The sequence below is a fragment of the Lepisosteus platostomus genome, chromosome 6 (assembly GCF_059453375.1).
Source record: "Lepisosteus platostomus isolate fLepPlt1 chromosome 6, fLepPlt1.hap1, whole genome shotgun sequence".
Lineage (NCBI taxonomy): Eukaryota > Metazoa > Chordata > Actinopteri > Semionotiformes > Lepisosteidae > Lepisosteus > Lepisosteus platostomus.
In genome coordinates, this window is record NC_142616.1 from 56,524,913 (window position 1) to 56,548,175 (window position 23,263).

At 34.7% G+C, this 23,263-nt stretch overlaps 1 protein-coding gene across 1 annotated transcript; it reads right to left on the minus strand.

The window, feature by feature from the left end:
- Positions 1–5,100: 5,100 nt before the first annotated feature.
- LOC148661940 (sorting nexin-6) lies at positions 5,101–23,263 on the minus strand. Its single transcript, XM_088636459.1, has 14 exons — positions 23,090–23,263; positions 21,492–21,602; positions 20,701–20,808; positions 20,182–20,251; positions 19,362–19,489; positions 18,452–18,535; positions 17,902–17,976; positions 17,761–17,791; positions 15,733–15,820; positions 15,336–15,375; positions 13,066–13,152; positions 12,006–12,095; positions 9,072–9,137; positions 5,101–8,512 (listed from the first exon to the last, which is right to left on the minus strand). The coding sequence occupies exons 1-14, from the start codon at positions 23,093–23,095 to the stop codon at positions 8,369–8,371; spliced, it is 1,128 nt and encodes a 375-aa protein (XP_088492585.1). The 5' UTR covers positions 23,096–23,263; the 3' UTR covers positions 5,101–8,368.

Genomic DNA, 23,263 nt, shown 5'->3' on the forward strand with positions numbered 1-23,263 from the left:
CTCTGAGACTTTCTTGATTTTCACCATTTTCAACAGGCTGAATCTCCTCGTCACCTGTACCCAATCAGTTCTCTCAATAATTAAATGAGTGCAAATTAGTGCTTAGGCAGCACTCAAAGCCACTCAAGGGTATCACTGTTTTTCTCCTGTGAAAACCGCAGGTGCTGAGAAAGAATTTTGTATACAGTGCAAATGTAAGCAATTCCCAATATGGAACCAATCCAAGAATTAGTTAAAAAAAGATTGCATGGCAACATTTGCTCTGTCATATTTTTACTAGTCTGTAGTAACACTATCTCACCTATTGCATTAGTTGTCAGAGCAACCAGACTAATGCCAAGCAGACTGGAATATCATACACAGACTGATTAAGAAAACTGAATCTTTAAGCTTTGAACAGAAATGAATTTTATTGTTTCAGGTAATCCAAAATAATCTTGTCAACTCAAGGGCCTTGTATAAGGAAAGCAATAATATAAGAACCAGAGGACACAAGTGGAAATTGAATTTAGGTGCATTCAGAACAGAAAACAGGAAATATTTCTTTACACAAAGGATTATGGGAGTCAAGAAATAATACCCTAACCACCTGTCTCTGTCTTGTGTACGAGAAACTGATGCTGTATAATCCCTTAAGAAATCGTTCGATGGAAATTTTGGTCCCTTTGTTTTTTTATGTTTTGATGAGTAACATTGCGTGAAGGTAAAGTGATTTTGATTAGATATTTCTTTTTCATAGAAAATAGATAAATTGGTCTTGTCAAGCCATTTCATTCTTGCACTGAACTAAATGAGAACATTTGCACACAACCCTCTAAGCTTTTGAGTAAAAAATAGGATGTGAATGAACAAAATGGATAGCTTTCTAGGTGCTCCCATCACACACCAGACGTTTTATCCCTTTCCATTCACTTCATACTTTATTGCAAATGACATGATGCCAGCAGCTACAATGAGACAGTGAGAGCTATCTCTCATGGCTATGTGAACATACATCGGTCGTGACCAGAATGTTGCCTGTCAGTCTACACTGCCCTGTCCACCAAGTGAGACCGATGAAGGTGCCAAGCTGTGCTGTGTTTTTGAAATAGGAATTCATTCATGTGTTGCATTTCTCCTGTGGTCTGAAACAAGTTCGAACCTACAGTAGAGCTTCATCTGCTACAATGCTAATATTTCATTTCAGTTTTCCTCTCCTTGTCTTGACCTCTGGATTTAGAAAAACAGCTGCAACCGAAAAAGCAAATACCCTGCATTTACTGAACTCTCAGCTATTTTGTGAAGAATACCAGATATATTGTTAATAGTCTGTCATTTTACTGCGGGATCACAGACTTCTTCTTCTAAAATTAGATTTTCTTACATTGATGTGCTTCCATGTTTTCTTCTACACTTGATTTTGGCCACGCACATCCCTCTTGATTCCAGTACTAAAGTCTGTATATGGATCAAGGATTCAGATTCACTTCATTTTCAATTAACACTAGCAAAAGCAAATACTGTATTCTATATATCGGAGAAGTAAGAGATTGAATCACCGCTCGTCTCTGACCTGCAAGACTGGTACCATGCTGATTGAACCACACCTGCATTTGTTTCTGTGAGCTGACACATAGTCTCACCATAGTTGGTGAATTTCTCTTTGCACACAGAATCATTCTGTATACCCTTCATTTAATTACATTTGCATAAGACAAACCATCTTTTAACAGATACTCAGAATTACAGAATTACCATGGGCTGATGGCTCAAAACTAAGAAAACAGTGGTGTTACAGCACTCTAAACTTTTCAAACCTGTGAGGATAGTTTGTGTTTAACTGTGAGAATTGTGTTATGTACTGTATTCAGATGTTTTATCAGTTTGCAGTTCTGAAATCATATTAAATTTGAAAACATTACATTTTAATTTATTCTGCTAAAATGTCAAGATTTTTCTGCCTGAGTGTTAGTCATTTTGTGGCAAATCTGTTGAGGAAGTACTGTACTTCAAAGGCTCTGGAAGACCAACTTTATGATCATTTTATTGTTCCAGTATTACAGTCAAAAGCTTCTTATAACTATTAATCCGGCCAGTTTTGCAGATTTGTGGACATTTGAAGAGTATTATATAAAAAAGTGTTTTTGAAGTATAAATTTCATACAGTATGACTCATTAATAACAGATTAGCCTAATGTTGGTTTACTGATTTATTTTATGACCATGTTAGCATTCTCAGATTTATCCCTGTGATGTTCTTAGTCTCCCTTGTCCCTTATGAAGATCTCCCTGTAACTACACACGTTGGAGTAGGATACTTTATCTGGGTGTCCAAACATTTTTGTACCAACTAGGAAAGCTGAAAAGCTCAGATAGAAACACCTTCTCTCCATTTTGTTAATGAAAAAGTTCCTCCTTGAATGTCAAGATTGTCAGGAAAAGATCCTTTGAGTAAACGGTGACTATAGGGAAGAAGTCTTTGTTACATTTTGATGAAACAGTAGTTCATGTTCATTTTAGGGCAACAAAAAAATATTTCCTATCACTTTTAAACTTTATGAGTCACTTGAAACTGGTTTCTGACTGCCTGTTCCCATCAATTACTAAAAGCATACTATCCCGACAGCTATCTGAGTATGAGCTTACAACCAAGGCTAAAAAGGACCTTCGGGGAACCAAATGTATAAATGAACACTAGCACTGATAGGCAGGTTTATTCGATTTTGTTGTTGTTATTGTTGATCCTTTAAAGTCCTGAAGCTGATCAAGCTGAATACAAACGCATTCTTGTCATGCTCTACAACTACAAAGAGGCTTTATTGGAAAAGATAAACCTGAAGTGTATTGCACATTAAAACTCCTGCTGGAAAGAGCTTTGTAATTCCACAGACTTCTGCACATGTTCAATCTTTCTTAACTGGCAAGGAAGAAAGGTGGCACAGAGTCAGCACTCCTGAATGATGGAGCGCTGACCAGATAGCTGTCTTGTTGCTCAGATGTTGTATGGGTGAGACATAAACTGGAATCTGCCTCCCTTTATCCAGTTATCCACTTAGGAGAGCCCGTTCTGTTTGTAGACCACATCGTTAGTCATTTCATCAGTAGCCTAGGTTTAATTCAGTAACATTGGCTTCTATTTAAGTTTTAACCAAGACTAATACTTTCAATCAGGTTTCTCTGTGCATTTTTCCCCACATGTATGCCCAGAAAGCTGTGATATACTGTAAACGGGCTTTTCCAAAAATTGTATAAAAGGTGAAAGGGGTTTAACAATAATTGTATTTAGGAAAATGAAATTTGATTAAGAGTCAATATTCTTGCAAAGGGCTAGCAAAGATTTTTCTAATAAATTGTGACTTAATTCTTACAGTAAGCTGATTCATAAATTATGATTATTTTAATGAAGAGTTAGATAATTATGAGATTAGCTTGAAGAATTAGATGAAGGAGGTCAGCGAAAGTACCTGGATCTGGAAATTAAAATGCAAAATAATTTGTATCACATTTTTCTTTCAGATCTTATTTATAAATCATACAGTGTATGACTTTCCCACTGTTTGGAACCTACAGTTTTAGTTTTATTTAACAGGAAACTACTAATAAAATCACCTCTGAATATCTTTGTGGTTGATATGATTACACAATATCATCAGAAAATGGAAAGCAAGCAATGTTTTATTGTCTGCTTAATCTTTGTTTTGAAAGTCACATTGAAATTAAAAACTTTTTGGCAAGAGAGACCTAACCAAGGATGGCAGCAGTAACATAAACAACAAAATCAATTATGATCAAAGGCAAACTCTAGCAAAATAAATGGCAAAGCTCATAACAGCTGGGTTTTCTATATATATATATTAATATACTGTATTTGGCTGATGATTTTATCCAAAGAGACTTGTATTTGTACTCATTTATACTGCTGGGTATTTTACTGCAGTGATCTTGGTGAAGTACTTTGCTCAGCACCCTGCCTAGAATTTGAACTCACAGTCTTCGGATTATACTGTACGTTCAGAGCCATAACCAAAACTCTTAATCTTAACCAATTTATTTAAAATGAATTCCTCAATGACTTTCAACTGAAACTTTAGCTGTTTGCTTCAAACCAACATCCTGAAGACTATGTTATTTGTGGTACAAAATGTAGTCTTTCAGCTTTATGGATGGTTTGAGAGAAACAAATTCAATGTACACGACAACAAATGTCTGACAATGAGTCAAATCGATTTGACTGGTAAAGGATTAGTGAATACTGTACCACACTTCATATTGGTTTCTAATTAATGGTTTATCTTGAGTTGTGATCACATACTGGAATATTTTGATCAACATGAATTAAGATGTAAGTGACAAGATTAATTTCTTGTGAACCACACTAACCTGTATGAATAACAGTTTCTGTTGTCAGCAGTAGAAAAAGTAAAGAATGAGTAAATGATCAATGTTCATAACAAACGTTCTGTATATGGTAACTTCTAATTCTAGTTCCATGACTTTTGCACATCCGATGTAGCACAACTTGTAAACTTACAATCAGAAATGTAAGATTTAAAGTTTTAGAGACTTGAATTTTAAGCATTAAAATGTATTAATTTATTTTTTCTACTTTTTCCACTTATGGGTTTTCTGCCACTCACATATGTACAAGTTATACAGTACCATTACCCATGTAAAGATCATTACCATGTAAATATTTGCTGTTTCTTGCCTTTAATTTTTTAATTAAAAAAATTAATTTTATTGATCATGAAAAAATATAAAATTTGAAGATGATTACTTTCTCCTACACTTTAGAAACAAAAAAACAAGTCTTTCTATCAAGCCTTTCTAACATATCCTGAGGTATAGTAACCAGAAACACTTTAGTTTATGTGTTGGTTGTTAATGACGCTATATAAATGCATAACAAAGAGCTACAGACACTAAACTGTCAGTCCATAAAATGCTTATTAATAAGAAAAAAAAATGTTAATAAACGCAATATTAAACACTTCATTATTGTTCTAAAAACACTATTGATGTGCCTGTTAATCTATTACAGGTTATGAAGAATTAATTAACTGAATTTGTACACAGCAATGTAAAACAACAGAACATACAGTAACAACAGTAACATAAATGTTAATTTTCCCATCCATTCCTTTATTTTCTAACTACTTTATCCAACACAGGGTCGTGGGGGAAGCCAGACACTATCGCAACAGAACAAGGCAGGAAACACCCTGAAAGGGAGGCCAGTCCATCACAGGGCAGACACAGACAAACACACACACTCACACCAGGGCCCATTTTCCCAGAAGCCAATTAATCTACCGCTATGTCTTTGGACTGTGAGAGGAAACCAGAGCCCCTAGAGGAAACCCATGCAAATATGGAGAGAACATACAAACTCCACACAGAGAACACCCCAGGAATTGAACCCAGGGCCCCAGTGTTGTGAGCCAGCAATATTAACGACCATGCCTCCATACCTATTGTTTAGAAATCCTGTAAACTGGCTGACTGCAGAACTGTAAATGTTTTTATTGTTTTTGAATTACCAAAGAGGTACAAATGTTTTAAAACACTGAATGGGAGTAAATGTTTTTTTTTTTTTTTTAAAGCTGACTGTTGTTTAATTTGTCTAAGTGAGGCAGAAAAAGACGTGCAGTGGATTGCTGATACTGAGAAGGTGCCCTGTTCAGAATGCAGAGGTGGCTCTCGGAAAGGAGATTGACAGATGAACCTCACACATCTGCCGTCCAAACTGCAGCTGACCAAGAAACTGTCTCAATAGTTACTTTTTAAGGTGTTTCTTACACAAGCACATCTCTTAAATATACACATGACTACTCTCAGGGGAATTTTAAGGACCTTTTAAAACATTGAAGCCAATCAAGGCCATAGTAGGTACCACTCCTAAAAAACAGATTTTATTTAAGAAAAATAATACATTAAAACAGAGAAGATCAGGATCTTAAGGCTGATGAGTTACAAGTACCCGTGAAATTTTACAAATTGAAATTATTTTATATAGGTTAATTTGGACAATGGCATCTGAATGAAAAAACAACTACAAATTAGGTGATTTAGTTTTAAAAAAATGTTCATGACTACCTACAGTAACAAACCTGAAAATGCACAATATTGACAAGAGGTACAGTAAGACAACAACAGAAGGTTTTCCATTCAATCAACATTCACTGTGTGAAATCAGTGTGTATACATTTATTTATATGGTCTCTATAAATGGGTAACAATTAAATTTTAGATAAAGATTTTAGCATTACATGGGAATTGAGGAGAGAAATATTCTTGATTCCAAATAAATAAAGCATGGAATTATTCCTGTGATCATACAATACCTTCTCTTTATGGGAACAACAGGATGTATGACATATTAGTCAAGACCTAATATGCGTCAATCCTTATTTCGTCCCAAGATACCTTTATTAGAAGCACCATATAATCAATGACTGCAAACAATTATTGACATTATTATTCAGTAGAAGTTTCAAACTCTCCAGTGTGTTCTGACAATCCTTCTATCTTCCATAAAGAGCAATTATCTTGTTGGACTTATTCTCTACATTTTAGATCTGATCAGCATAGGGCTGTAGTGTTGCAGGTTTAACAGAAATACTGAAGTTTGCCAAAGACAGGTTACTTGCACTATGCAGTATATATTTATTCATCTAGCAAAACAAGTATTTTTAAATTGAATTCTTGAAGTCAGCTGGAAATTCAAAGCAGAAATCCCTGTCTTGTGTTCTACACTGAGAGTTCAAGAGAAAGTGGAGTGCAAATGTGTTTATTTTAAAACGGAAAATATAGGCTTTCATCAATGTCAACAGAGGTCTGGAAGCCAGCTTTCTTCAATAGTGTTTTGCTATCATTAAATGAAGTTCAGTGTGTTGTTCAAACAATTAGAGAAGTGACTGGGAAAAGCAATAGCAATCAAATAAAGAAAACACCTATTGTAATTAAGTGAAAAGAAACCTAAAGTGAGAGTCCAAAGAAAACCAAGAATTATATTACATGGGAAGGAAGAATAAACGGCCCAGATTGTGATCGATTAACTTGCACAAGAACTGTCCACCTCCGATTTTTTACTATTTTATCATTTGTGACTTAATCAAATACACAAAGCAATTGCAACAATATTAAGAATATACATCAGAAAGAAAGGCATGCAAAAAGGAGAATTAATGTTTTGTCAACAGGAAAAATGACAATTGTGTGGATTCATGCAAGATGCTTTTTCTAGCTACAAAAATACAGAAACTCTTTCAGCCACTAAGTGCAGGAAAGTGGAATATTTGAAGAGAGCACTCCATGTAGAAAAACAGGGTGATGAAGGCCAATGATTCTGCAATAGATTGTAGACTGTGAGAAATTTAGATACACTACAGTGAACTGTAAGTTCACACTTCCAAACTGGTCAAAATGTCCAAAAAGGATCCAGTTAATGTACATTGTGGATAAGATTAGCAGGAATGTGATTATGGTGCTTATAGTAAAGCATGTCTAGCAGAAATGGAAAATTCTGTCATAATACAAAAGTTTCATATTATGAAAAATAATTAGTTGTAATTATATAACAAATATATTTGGTACAATTCAGCACACAATTTAAAAAATGCCTTTGTTACATCCCAGCCAATCCCAGCTGTTTGAGTAGTACATACACTTTATTTTCTCTAGAGTAAATCCAGCATACTCTACAGTAAAACAACTGGTGCAGAGGGACCATTGGAAATCATGTATCCATGTACAGTACCCGGAAAATGTGCTAAAACCTTAAGAAAGGGTAATGAATTCCACGCATAAGCACAGCAACACAAAGAGAACTGAAAGATATTACAATCAATTTATATAAACTGATATCTCTGTCTCCCCTGATCCCATCATAATCAGAAATTTCTCCTCCAAGTCATAAAAGCAGTTTATAGCATGCAGAGAAGAAGAGAGGCACTGCACACTAATCTGTTATTCTTTAACCTCTGAAGACCCATGGTGAAGCCTGGTCAGATATTAAGTTAAAAACAGAGAAAGGGAGGTGGTTTCATCCCAGTCTCTAGTAGGCGTTAGTCACCTACAGAAACTCTCCTAATTTAAGTTAAATTGCTTAGTTACTTAGCTGTTCTAGTACCAGCTGAAACAAGCTTTTCCAGCTGTCAAGGAAGCCTCTCAGGGTGTCTGCTGGGATTTGTGCCCATACTGCAGGCAGTGCCAGAGTGATTTTAGTTTTATGGGCAATGAACTCAGAAGTGAAGAAACACAAGGGGAATGTTAAAATATCGGGGAAGGGGGAAGGAGGAAGGAGGCAGGAGTTTGGATCTCAAAATAACCCTCTGGTTAAAGTACATTTCTGTGGAACTGGCAGAGTGAAGTTTGAGTGTGATAGTAGTCACTCTCCACAGAGCTCTCTGAAGTGTGAGAGCTGCTGAGAGAGCACAGCATAACTCTCCCTGGCAGTCTTCAGCTGGCGCACGCAGAGGCCAATCAGGGACTGCTGGAAGGCCAGAACCCGTTCTCTGTGATAGTTCTGAATCTGTTAATTACAAGACAGGACAAGAAAATTATTAGAGCAAAGCTAAAGCATTATTAAATTAGCAGGACTAATTATCAGTCTGCATCAAAAATTACTGCAGAGCCTTTGAGTTAAAAGATTTCAAAGGCACTCTGCCACAGGCACAGTTTCAAGGGAATGTTTGTGTGTGTATGTCTTTGTGTCTAATTATCACTTTTAATGAAATAATGTTTCACATTTGTTTTCTGGTACAGTATATTTTATTTTCTTGGTTATTACTCTTCTCTACACAGGAAATCTATAGGTTTCTGGCTACTTACTGTATAGGCAAAACTCAAGTTTCCTCCCCTTGATCATATTAACAAGTATCCTATATTTAACTGTCCAGATGACTACACATGGCCATCCCACACTACGATAAATGTATTTATCTATCTGGAGTAGCTGTTAAAGCAGTTACACTATGTTGTTTAGCAGATCAATCTGCATGATGTCTTAGTGTGCATAAAAGCTGTTTAGCAGATACTGAGAAAAAATAACTTAGTCTTGAAATTTAGTCTACAGTCAAATACTCACTTACCTCACATTTGGCCATTCCAGAAATCTCAAGAAATTCTCTGTCAGTAGCCTTTTTAATTTCTTCCATCTAAATCGCAATAAAAGCTATTTAGAATTCAGGACTGAAAACACAGATTTCATGTTATTTTGAATTATTCTGAAGACAGAATACATAAGAAGTATAAAATGTAACTTAAATGTGAGAAAGCATGTAGTTCTCATATTATTGATAATTAAATAAATAAGAGCATACATGGTACGCCTTCAGGTTTCCTTTACTAAAATACAGCTATTAAGTCATGTTAGTGATTTTTCTATTTCCAGTCAACACATCTGTAGGCTTACTTCTAACTACTGTATCTTCATAATATTAGAAAGAAATAATGATAAAGCACTCATTCCACCATAGTAACCATTACTAGTGCATGTAATGTTCATTTTTGATTTGCAAGAAGACTGGCCTAGCATGAAATATTTTACATAAAGATTGATAATTCATTCTAATCTTAAATGTGTTTAAATTATGGATGGCTTTCAAGCCATACTTATTTCATCAGCAAGCATCAAGATAGAATTGTTTAGTTCTTCTAAGAAAGTACTGTAAGTACTAGACCTACAGTAATTGAGAAAACCTGCTTTCAGCCTTAAGTATTAAGTTTTAATGGATGAATTCAGTGAATGCCTCCAGATTGTATTCTAGAATCAAGAAGAATTTGCTGACATCTGCTGGCAAGTTATACTTCTGAAATGAGTATTTAAAGGTCCTTGCCAGTTAACTTGCAATAGTATTTTATTGCAGATTGGGGTTATCCAAATAATTACATTCTGCATAAAAGTACCCTATTCTATAAATTAATACAGTGTTGCTTTCTTTGAGTGTTTGAATGGCTATGTCAAGGCTAGGACTAGGACTAGACCAGTTGCAGTTAAATCAATAAGCCAGCCTCCACAGGGCTATAGGCAAAGAAGGCCCCAAGATCAGATAAAAGATCACACAGAAACAGAGCCAGGATAGGATAGAATGAACAGATGCATGAATAGAAGCAACTGTGCCGTAAAAGAGTTTCCATCTTCATAGACTGGGACTACAGAACTTCCAGGTCACTGAGCACTTAAGAGACTGATCTCAACCCTTAAAGGGAAACTGCAGTCCCCTTCCAGTCCAATTGCTCAGAGGGGTTGTTAAATCTCGGTAACAAAATAAAATCGGTTACAGTATAGAAAAAAAATCACAAATTTTGAATTAAGAACAAAACAGTGAACTTTGTGAAAGTACTGTAGGTTGCCATGTTGTTGCAAACGTGCACTCTAGTTCCCACGAATTGTGATGTGAAGCGGCCCCTTCCTGCTCACTAGTCACTGTAATAACTAATGTGATGCACAGGCAAATAAGTACAGGTTGTGCAGCAGATATTCCACTGAAGAAATGTTTCAACGTGATCGACATGCAGAATTAACAAGTATTGTAAGTCGTTTTTTTTGTTGACAAGATCATTTCCAAATCGAGAGCAATATTTCTATTGGATTGAAAGCGCACAAGCCTGCTTCTTTATAAGGCTAATAAGGCTGCTTCACATCATCGGAGGTTTTGGTGCCTCGTTCTGGATTACAGAATGTGCCACCGTGCAGACCTGAAAATTTAATCTAGTTTGTGATGTAAAATTGAAGGTTTTACAAGTTACTGTGTAGATTGTACTTTCATTATGGTTTGAAATGCATTCATCAATGCTAATTTGGTCTGACCCCAAAATATAAAAACAGAACGTAAGGAACTTACAATATTACAATATTACAAAATTACAATATTTTTTAACTATAAAAATGTAACAAAATAATTAAAATATTAAGTGCATGATTTCCTAATAATCTATTTTTTTTTTGCTTTCAGGAATATCTTAAGATATTCATAGTACTTACATATTCAGCATTCATTGTTTTTGTGTATTTGTGTGTTTGAATGCTTTATCACCATTATTGAGTTTGAATACCCAGCACAAAGCTCTATGCAGCAGCTAGGTGCATTGATAATCCCTGTGCTGCCACCTACAGCATACTTAAACTATATTAGCAACTTGCTTCATAGCAAAAACTCATTAAAAACACATTTAGCCTAGAATGAAATACAATTTGTACAATACAATGTGAACCAAATGACAATGATAATTGTGGCGATGACTGTTTATTCTTATTTTAATTTCATTATCAACAGAAATTCATGTTTCAGTGAATCAGCCCATTTATTAATTTGAAATTAATTTTATTTGTCGCTTATAAATTCTTCTTTTTGATTTAATTTTATTTTGTCATTTAGCCAGAAACCCATATGAGTATTAAGGCCTTGAATATGTACAAATAATAATAGGTTTATTTTAGCAGGAATTAAACTCCATGGGATTGCTTACTTCATACGAATTCAGGCATGGACCATGTAATGCTACCACAAAGAAAGCTTTTTTTTTTAGTTTGTTCAGAAAGAACCCAGCTCATCTGTATTTCAATCATTCCTTAAAACTTTTTACCTTACAAAAGCAAATAAAATAAATTGCCACAATCCCGGCAATGTTGCCTTTGCTGTTTCCATTGGCCCATCTCCCATGCTCTGCCTTAAACATCTAGCAGTGAAAGATAAAACCAGCCTTTTCACATACATTTTGCTGTATTGTCCACTTATAGTATACAAGAAGTAGACATCCAAAAACACCACTCACATGGAAACAGCAAAACCTATCTGAATGTTTCCTATGTGTAGAGAAGCTTATAATGCTCATTTTGTTGTTACTTTAGTAAATGTGTACTGCAATATACTGTACAAATTCTTTTCACCACACCACCCAGGAATAATTACTGGCACAGAAAAATACACTTATAGGGAAGTGGAAGTACTGTAGTTTATTTTCTTTAAATCAAATAACTGACTGTTAATGGATTTATAGTATTTAATTATATAATCACTTACTATTGCCTTCTTAGTGCTTTTGACCTTCACAAGACTTTTATTTACGTTTTCAACCTCAACAAGTTTACAGGTTCTCCTGAATAGCATCTCCTGTCCAAAACACAAAGACAGATAAACAGGAATTCAGAAATAATCAATCAATATTAAGAATCTATCTCTTCATGGATAGTTAAAGGTTAAGGTGTCAAATACAGTACATGTGTGATTAATGAAAGTCCAATTTCAGGTGTTTATCAGTTCCATACAATACATCTTAGAATTCCTCCTTGTTTCCAATCTAATGTTACTGTACATGTACACACAAGAGTTAGAAATATATATCAAAGTATCGATTCACTATAAACAAAATATTTTAAGCACTGCATCTGTTGGATAATAATAATGAACTTTATTTTTATGCAGTGTTTTTAATTCAAAGCACTTTACACAACAACAAAAATTAAACATTTAGAGGAAATAGTAGATGCAGGTATGGAATACAGTAGGGAAGAAAAGAGGCACACCGAATCACTTCAATAACATCACTTCTAAAGAAGGTTTTGAGTCTAGATTTGAAAGAGTTCAAGGTACTATAGGTGACTCTCTAATATGCTTAGTGATAGAGTTCCAGAGCATTGGGGTGTAGCAGAATACCCTGTCATCCATAGAGTGTAAACGGGCTTTTGGGAAAGATAGGAGACCAGAATTAGATGAGTGAAGCTTGCGAGGTGGGGAGTAGGACGATAGTAACTCAAACAGGTACTGAGGAGACAAGCCACACAGAGCCTTATACAGTAGGTGAGAAAGATGATAAGAAAGAAGATAGAAAGATGGAGATAGTAATACAGAAGTCCTGCAAAAGCCTTGAATAGTATATCTGTCTTAAACCCCTGCTTTATAAATGTATGTAGTACTTTTATTCATAAATTATATACTGTACATTTGTGACTTTGAAACAAACACAATTGACAAATTTACAAAAATGTACAGAGCAGGGCTTAATATATTAACATTTTCTAACTAGTTCTCATATTCTTTTTCTTTTGACATAGAAATCATGCTCCAGGAAAAGCAAGTTTACCTTTTCAGTTTCTTGATAGCGAGAATACAGGTCCAGATAGAGGCCTATTGTGTTGAGATTATTTTCTGCAACACTTTCATAATTTTTCTAATAAAAGACAAATACACAATCAAAATAAAAAGCTGATTTCGCAGAATGGTCTGATTTTACTCCAATGTATTATAATATGCTGTACTACATTTTGAACAGCCAAAACATTATGCACAAACCTACAAACCTTTCTAAGAAATGCTCAAAGAAACGCATCTCAACTTATCCCAGCCTTGCTTGATTGGAAGTTTTATTTTTTTGTTGACTGTTATTATAGAGAAGAAATCAACAGATTGCCCAAGCAACACTCTGAGTGTCTACGACATTGATATGAGCTCGCTGAAACTTCACCAAATCTCTTTAACTACATTTAATATGTGTTTACAGACAATGCGCCTTCTTTTCAGCTCTAAATATGACAAAGTGGAATCATAAATCTACAGCAGGATTTTAAATAGACCACTTCTCTTTAAGTGCTTGCCTTTGGAGTAAGAATTTGAAAATAGCAATAACAATTCTGATGTATTCATATGTAATTTAAATTCATGCTTCTTTTGGAGGGTACAGTTGTAGCTTATAATCATATTTAAATGTAACTGACAACCATTAACATTCTGTTGTGCACTTTTGTAAGCATTGCTTAGCCTATTTAGGTCTGATAGTCCACTTTAAAACCATATTTTAGGTTCCATTCTCTAATTAGCCATATTCTAATTATGTATCATTAGCATAGCTCATAAATACGCCTCTTGTAATTGCCTCATTAAAACATTCCCTCTAGTTCCTAGAAGATCAGATGCATTATAGTGCATGATTTTTATGCTCCAATAAAATTGTCAGTGAAAATGATTTTCTCCTGAATTAGATTAATCTTCTTGTAATATAAGGACACTAACGTTTTAATGGTTAGTTAATTTGCATTGCTTTTCAGATCATGTACTGTACTGTCATACTGTATAAGAAAAGGATCCTGTAAATGTACAGTAGGTTAAATATAAGGGTTTAATGATAAACTGAATCACTCTATTTGTATGTTCATTACAAATGCTGTATTTGATAGATAATAGCAGTAAGTGCCTTTATCCACATTTTATCTGTTTATCTGTTCATTTTATTTGTTTATACACATCTTTATAATTTAGAAAACAATATTATATGGCTTTTATGTCAAACAGCTGAAATCAAACAATATCCATGAGCATAACAATAAAGCACAGAACAGATGCATACAGAGACCAAATACCATAACTCTCCTTTCTCATTTCAGAATTCTTCTGGTATAACAACGAATGAAACACATTTCCTAACACAAAATTCATTTCCTAAAACAAAAAGACAGAATGTTTATTAATTATAACATGTAAAATTGCCACAGGTGTTAAACTTTAATTTCTGTCCATCCATTTTCTTACCACTTCATCCTATCCCAGCAAGCAATGGGCACAAAGCAGGGTACACCCTGGATGGAACACCAGTCCATCACAGGGCTGTCAAATACAGGCACAAAAACACAGACTCACACCAGGGCCAACCCAGAAGATAATTAACCTACTATACCTCTATGTCCTTGAGCTGTGGAAGAAAACTAGAGCACCCAGAGGACAAGAGGAGAACATACTGTATGCTGTACAGTATTTGAAACATAATAACCTTAAGTGCTCCACATACTGTAGATAGCACCCCAAGACCAGAATTGAACTTAGGGCTCCAGTACTGTGAGGCACCAGTACTGTGCCATCTGCTTTAATAGGTAAAAATATTAATATATTTATAAACATGAAAAAACAGTAAAACCACCTGAGAACAAAATATTGGAACATTTAAAGGTTTGTTCCATGCTGAAAAGAGAAGAAAAAAACATGTTTCCACAGCTGAAATGTTATTTTCTTCTCTTTTCAGCATGGCATAAATTTTTACTTGTTCCTTTGCAGCCTATGCATGCTGATGCAGCTACCTACTAAAGGAAATATTTCCTTTCAAATATCTGAGTCAAATTAGCACTGAGACACTGGTAGAGTAACAGTCTGAGATGAATTTTCCAGTTGCTGAGTTCGTGTACTTGAAGTGGATAAAATCAGAAGTGTAGTTTTCACTACTAGTTAAACATCATAATACATGAAGAATAAGAGGCCAATGTTCCACACATTTTATAGTTAATCATGGTCTGAAGCTGGATTTTTTTATTTGGGTATATCTGGTGGTTGGCTGTTTACTGCTAAAATAAATAGGTGACTTCTTACCTTTACTGTATCTATCACTTCTGACAGCTTTAGACATATCCTGAAAGAATAGGGAGATAAACTGATGGCTGTGAGACACCTTACTATGGATAAAACCCTGGCGTTTGATATTGTTTTACAACAATGTTTACATTTATCAAAAAACGGCATTGGAATTTATTCAAGCATACCTACAAGTAAATAAAACTAAAAATTGTACAAAACAATTAAAACAATTGTGTGCAACTTTATAGATTATATTTGAATATAAATACAGATATATATATATAAATATAATAACATTATTAAAATCCTTTACAAGGTGAGCATACATCTTCCATATTTATATTTAAGGCTTAATCAATGAACATTACAAGACCTCCCTTGTGGTTCTTGTTAGTGTAATAGAGCAGTTTACTTTGAAATACGACAGGCTGTGGAATCATCTTCCTGCCCGATCCCCAGCTGCAGAGATGTGGAGAAATGTCCACAAGCGACCATTATTTCTGTTGAAACAAGGTTAAAAGAAAAAAAAAAGCCTTGTAGTTTCGAGCATCATATCTCTTTTTGGTTCCTTGCAATTGCTTTTACTCCACTTTTATTCAATCCAAGAAATGGTGAGAATTCTTAAGAAGGTGCACTACATGCTTCCTGTCATGCTGCCAATTGGTTGTTACTGTTAGACTCCCTAACAGCCAGGAAGCCCAATTGTGCCACACGGTTATGAACTTTTTCATTGGTTTTGAACTATGAAGGCCAAGTCTATCACAGTGATTTTATATACAGTACACTATAAGGTGATGTCAACACTAGTCTCACTGCATGAATTCCCAAAGCTCAAACCATGCTTATCTCTGCCAAACTTATTATTAGGAGAAATGATTGTCTGAGTCAACCAGTCTTAATTCACAATAATGCTCTTTTTTCCAGAGAGTGTTGTTCCCATTTATGCAACAGAACCGCAGTGGTAAGAAGAGTGATATAATCATAACCTGTCAGAAAAACATATAAAGGTACTTCTGATCAAGATCAAGAAGGCAGCAATGACAAACATTGAAATCTACAGTGATAGCTCATGCTGATGCCTTCTGTAGGATGACAGCCACTATTGTCACTAGACACCTCCAGCTTTTTCATGAGAATCTCAAATATAATAAATCGCAATATCCTGAAATGCGCTCTTTTGCCTTTGTCATTGTTCATGCATAGACTCTGTGCTTTGCCTTTATCAAATATGGTTATTCACAGCGGGGTTTCTGTTTGTTGGATAGTTAATGAAAAATCTTTCTAGATTCCTAGATAAGCCCTGGATAAATTGCAAGAGTCATAGACAGTGTTTGATTCCTCTAACTCGAAAAAAGAGAAATCAGCCAATGGTAGATCAATTTAATTTGTTTACAACATTCGAAAATATAACAGGCCTACAATATTTATTTTCCAAGCTCATTCTAATTGTGAAAAAAATACATTGAGTCAATTTAATGCAGAGAGGCTAAATGTTGTCAATTTCTTACATCCACATGAAAACTAATGTATCTGCAGTTACTGTATGTTTGTGTGAAGCTTAGTTCCACTATGTACATCAGCCTGTATATTTTACAAACACAGATGGAAAACCTATAATATGAACCAGGTAATGTGTACTTTGGTCTGTATATTAAATTTTCTCCACTTTATCCTTAACAACCATGAAACAGTCATGCTTATGTGTGCTTCCATGGAAACAGTGCACATTTTGAATACTAGAACATTGCTGATCTCATAGTTAAGAAGAAATGGCTTAGAATTATGAATACTGTGATGTTTATTTGAATATTAATATGGTGATCATAGAAACTACACATACTGTATATGCTCAATATGCTGTACTCCTGATTTCTGCTGTACAGTTCCATATATTGTAGGTTTAAATTTCAAGTTTTTTCCCAAACCAAGCTTTCCTTTTAATTTGAATGTTAGAATATATATGGGTATTACAACAAAGCAAAATATAATATTGCTAATGTAGAATCAGTTCTGAGAATAACAATTGAGTTCTTAGGAATGTTCTACTCTGATAGGCTAGAAGAACTGAACTTTTATATAGTCTTCAAAAGAGAATACTACAGAAGTACAGATTTAGGTATTCAGAATTCTCCAAGGTATTGACAAAACCAACCCAAAGGAGAAACATAAACCAGAGAAAACAAATAAAAACCAAAGGAAGTCCTTTTAAAATGGAGAACAGGTGGCAACCTTTCAAGAATTTGAGGGAGTCCATACAAGCTACACAGACATTTTGTTGAAGCAGATATCATAATATACATCAAGAAATGGCTAGATGAAATCCTCATGCCAGTTATCTAGTAAAAAACAATGGACAACTACCTCATCTCATTTGGAAACGTCCTTAAAAACAAACGTTTTTCAAGATTAAAAGACTTGCTCTGTCGGGTACAGTACTTACTTTGTTCAGCTACCACCATTTCAAGGAACCTCTGTGGAATGAACAATAAAACCAAAAATTATATTTAGGTAGAAAATAAGATTTTAGCAAATATCAATGGTGCTTCATTAAGATAATCACAATTTGAAAGCAAAGACCTACTTCTGACGCAGCTTTGGTAAGTCCAGTGAGTATCACGTTACTGTCCCTCTCGTTTTGAAAAAACTCATCAATATCCTGAAAGGGTCACAGGGTAAAAATTATTCTGCACTCACCACTTAACACTATCACTACAATACTATACTTAGAAATGATCTATTTGATCTACAAAACATGAATAAATCAAGAAATATAACTTTGAAAATAAAAGTATTTCATACTGGACATTTTAACAAAGAGAAACCATACACCTTCTTTGGCTTACATGCAATCATATTGGATATGTTGTCTTGCATTTAAACAGTCTAATGCTGCATACGAAACTATATACCAGGTATGCAGCTCTTGAAATAGAACTGCCATTGTGGAGCTTGAGCTATTCTGTTTCCGATGATAAATGCTTTCTGAAGTGAGAAGCCGTTCCATTTTAACAGCATGATACTGAGGTAATTACTGTAATTTGTATTCAATAGAATTTTGAATGTTAAACGATTCACGTTCTTTGTCTGTACTGGGGATGAAAAGTGCTACTCCCTCAGTGATGTACCTGTACCTTGTGATGTTCCTTCCTTAGTCCTTCCACAGCCTGGCTCAGCTTGTCAAAGATCCCCTTCTTCACAATCTGCTTTCCTGGAGGCTGACAGGGATTCATGTTTAATATAGCGAAAGCGTCCTTTAACAGCTTGTACTACATGTGCATTGAATTCCTCTACTTCACATGCTATTTATAAATGTCTTCAAATCGTACCATATGCTGTATACAAAAATATATAGCATGTGTTATATTTAGTATAAAGTAACTGCATGATTAGATGTGTTTTCAATACTTTTTGGGGAAAATATTTCTGACATATCATCATTTAGATGGTAAGGCAGGTGCATTCCTCATTGGAATCAAAGTGTGAATGATCCATTGCTCTGTTTTCAAAAGTAAGTTATGGCTTCTGCCCCTCAGCTTTAATGGGCAAAATAAAATATGAAAAAAATCTAGTGAAAAAACTACACAAGAGGGCGTGCAGGGTGATGCATTGGTTAACACTGCTGTCTTGCATTGCTGGGGTCCTGGTTTTAAATAATGTGTAACTCACTATAGAACATAGTATCAGGTGTTTTCATAAAGTCTTCAGTGTTGATGTTGATACTGTGTCTGATATATGGCATAGTAAAATATTCCCATATTTCATAGTGCAGCTTGTCCAAGCAAACCTGATAAGCAATGCTCAAACTGTATGTTTTAAGAGTTTGTCATTCAGTGTTATCTTGAGAACATGCAATCCAAAAAAACTCCATCATCTCTTATACAGTCTTCACTAGAATTACAGAATACACAGAACTGTTAAGAGTCCTGATGAAAGCAGATTCAAACTGTCAGTTTATCCCCATTCTAATTTTACTGGACCTCATGATTCTTATTGAATGTTAAAATGGTTAATATTTTAAAGAACCTCTTTGATAAAACATACCTCTTTATGTGTGAGAAAGCTTTGCAATGCTGAATTTTTGACAAGGATGGAATGTCCTGATACAAGATGAAGGTATTTCTCCAGAGCTCTGTAATATGTTTGCCAGGTTCCTCCCAAGGCTAGAAGCCCTGGAAAATAATTTTGTGAAGCACTCCAGCTCAGTCACTTTAACTTTCTCCATACTCAGTGACAGATCACATAAACAAGTTCCCTGCAGGATTAAATTGTTTTTTATTCACACTTTGTTGGGCACTTAATTTCATCTTCGGCAATAAAATAAAAACAAACAGAAAAAGGAAGGAATTCTCAACAATTCACTTAAACAGAAAAAGCAGGATTGCTTGAACAGGATTCATAGGTTTCAAAATGTATGTAGAGCACAATACGAGTCAACACTGCTCAGAAGACATGACAGCTACTCTTATAACTCAATGAAGCTTACTACAGCAATCCATTTTCACAAACTTTAAATCTCTGGAGCAGGTAGCATATATCTTTTTTAAACTTCAGTCTTTTATTGTATTATTCTCCAGAGAGTTCACCATGGTTTTATGAACACCATCTGAACGATTAAACTAAAATATATGCATCTGATTTATTGATGCCTTTTTGCGGGATTAAAAGAAAAGCTTGGGAAAGGGCAGTGAATTGTTAATAATTTGAAAAAGGAATTAAATTAAATTACAAGAAATTACAACATTTTTTACCACATTGTAATAAGCAGTTTCCACACGTTAAGCTTCCGTTTTGGTAGTATTTGTAATTTGAATATAACTAAAAATAACTTTATTCAATAACTTCATGCATATATTTTACATACCTAGCTGTTTAAAACGTCTTGCATCTGAGCTGGGGTCACATGTCATCGGTTTAGCTGGTAGAGGAGGAAACTGAAATACAGATTTTAAGAAAGTGCTTAAATTATTTCAGAATAATCACTCTTTACTTTTAACTAAGAACAAAATCAGAATTGTAGAGGGGGCATTTCATTGTAGCATTCATCATTTGAAACTTTTTTAAATGGTAAAAACTTCTGCAATAGACTATCCAAGCACAAAAGGTTTTTTTTTTGCACTACTGTACATACCTGTACATGTTCAAAATGTTACATTACGAAAAAGATGATGCACAGAGTGTAAAATTACGTGTTATCATTATTGAAAATAAGGAATAAGTGGTGTTCTGATAATGAATAAATAAACTGATAAACTAGAAGTTACAGTCTCATAGTCCTCTTTTAAAAGATTATGTTGTCTCTCTGGATCAAGGCAAATAAAATAGTAAATTTCATCAATAAGGTTAGGTTGCAAAAGGTAAAAAAGATCAAATGGATACTAACAATAATCCCTTGAAGACCAGGGACACTTTCTTGGGTAAAAAGGCAGTGCTGAAGCCACTCAAAATCTTCATATGTTCGGTCAACTTGGTACTGCATATTGCTGGACAACTGAAGAAATAAAACGAACAAGTATTTATGTGCCTTAAAACCACGACCCTCTTCTGTTTCTATTGTAAGGCTGTTCAACAGCCACTTTACTCGGTTAGGCCTACTTCAAAACAGATCAGAAGTCTGCATCAAACTGGTGTAACTGATTAAAGTTGGGTTTTTTTGCACATTAAGAAGTGGAAAAGAATAATCAGTATAATCTGAAAAAGACTCAATTAAAGCTCCTACATATATTTAATAAAAAAGTAAAATTGTATTATGGAAAATTTAGAAAGTGAGCATTTTCATCTATACTTTGGTGACTTCTTTTAGGAATAGCGACATTTATGTTTAGAGTATACAGTATGACTTATCTACAAAGAGAATAATACCAGATAAGGCCAGATTTGTACAGCTAAAAAGGCTTTACATTTAAAAGTCTAAAATGATAAACCAATAGCCATGATGATCCTGGGGTTACAGCAATGCAAAAAATGACATTTACAGTATCTTGTTTCATAACAGTCGTGGCACTTATCATTGTGTTAAAATCACTTTAGGTTGATATGAGGCATTTACACTTTTAATCATCTTGCTAAATACACAGGGGATCTTTCACAAAAATACTATCCACACCACGCTGATATACCTGAGTACATTTTCACCTTAATTGTTTTTAATGCAAACCATTGATGCATTCATACCTCTTCAGATTTCACAACATAAACCAGTGAATCCCCATTCTTTATGGCTTCAGTCACTCTGATGCAATAAACACTACAGTTGGAATGAGATGGAACTTCAACTGCTTCCTCCTAAAAAAAGTTGATTGCATCCATTATTGTCAAAACCTTCTGTAACTCTGCTTATCTACAGTATTAAATTAAGGAGGTGATTATAGCACAGGTAATTGCCTCAGTCCTTGTGCTGTAATTACAGTACCTTATAGACAGAAAGCCTGACAGAGACTGCACTAGGAGAAACAGATCTCACTTTTAAAGGTTCAGTGTGATTCATTCACAGTGACCTGCTTCTATAGTTTTCTGAAGAAAAAAAAACATTTCACAAAAAATGAGGAAAATTATACCTCCTCACTGCATCCTTCAAAGTAGAGACAGTTTTCTTTGCAAAAAGTAGGGTGACAAAGAAATATTTCCTCTCTGGCTAACTCTATAACATTTGGATGTTGCACAGTGTTAAGTCATTAGTAAAATCCTGGTCTCAAAGAGAAAATGCCAGTGAATCCTGATTCACTGGGATCCCTCTAGACATTGAAGATAGAGCAGGCCTAGGCCTATCGTTCTGACAAAATCACAGCAGTGCTCTCCCTCAGTGCTTTATTATACCAATAGGTCAAACTAAAGGTCAGCTTCATCTGGGTGTTGCAAACAAAAGGGCTAGCACTTTTAACTTTTAATGGCTCCTGCTGCATAACCTAACAAACCGAGTGGTCAGCAGACTGTTTGAATATTAGCTTGCAATGAGTGCTCAAACTCAATTCCTTACTTCCAGAATGTTGACTAATTAATTGTTCCCCTGCGTTCCTACTGATATAATTTACAGTGTAAGAAAAAAAAGGCACTAGAAGCAAAATAAAAAGGGGTTAACTCTCTTGGGTAGCTTATTGAACAAGCATCAGCATAGCATATCAAATATTTTCAGGTAATAGACAGAAATGTTTGCATGCCACAAATATTTTTATTGTAAAGAATGAGTTGTAATTCTGTAACGTGTACTGTGCTTTGTTTTCCAGCTTCATGAAAAAAGCAACAGTAATTGTATAAAGTACCTAAATGCACCACAATATCAACTCTAATGATGACCAGTGTCTTCATTGTTGTTACCAGAGACTGAATTTGCAAACAAGTTCATTTTATAACAATGTGCTCCATACGAATTTAGCTAAAACATCTACACATGAACACACACGGTGGTTATAAAGTCTTGTATTCACCTATAAGCTCTCTAATTCATCATGTGAATGGTAGCAGGAAATCAAGCCACTTTTAGAACATTTATTAAGACCTATAAATGTGCAGTATATGATCTTTTGCTTCCATGCTTTTCCTTTTATTATTCTTATTACACTTTATGACAGTCAGCCTTCTATGTGCATGAATGTCGCAAATGTCACTTGTTTCCCGTTAAAATACAAAATATAAAGCATTGAATAAAGATTTGTATTAGACTTAGTGCATTTACAGTACACTGTTGCTAGGCAAGTGTGAGATGCAATACTGCACATCATATGATACCATGAGACAGGAAGCAGATACTTTTTAGATGAATAAAAGTGTCTTACCATCATTTTTAATAAGCAGGCTATGTGAAGTCTTCTGCCACTGTCAGGAGTGTAAGGGTGCACAACTTGAAAATGTCCAATTTTACGTGTATATTTCAACCACGCTACAACCACAAGCAGTGCAACCTCCTATTTCTGTGCCATTCTGGCCAGTGTTGGAATGTATTTGGTCAA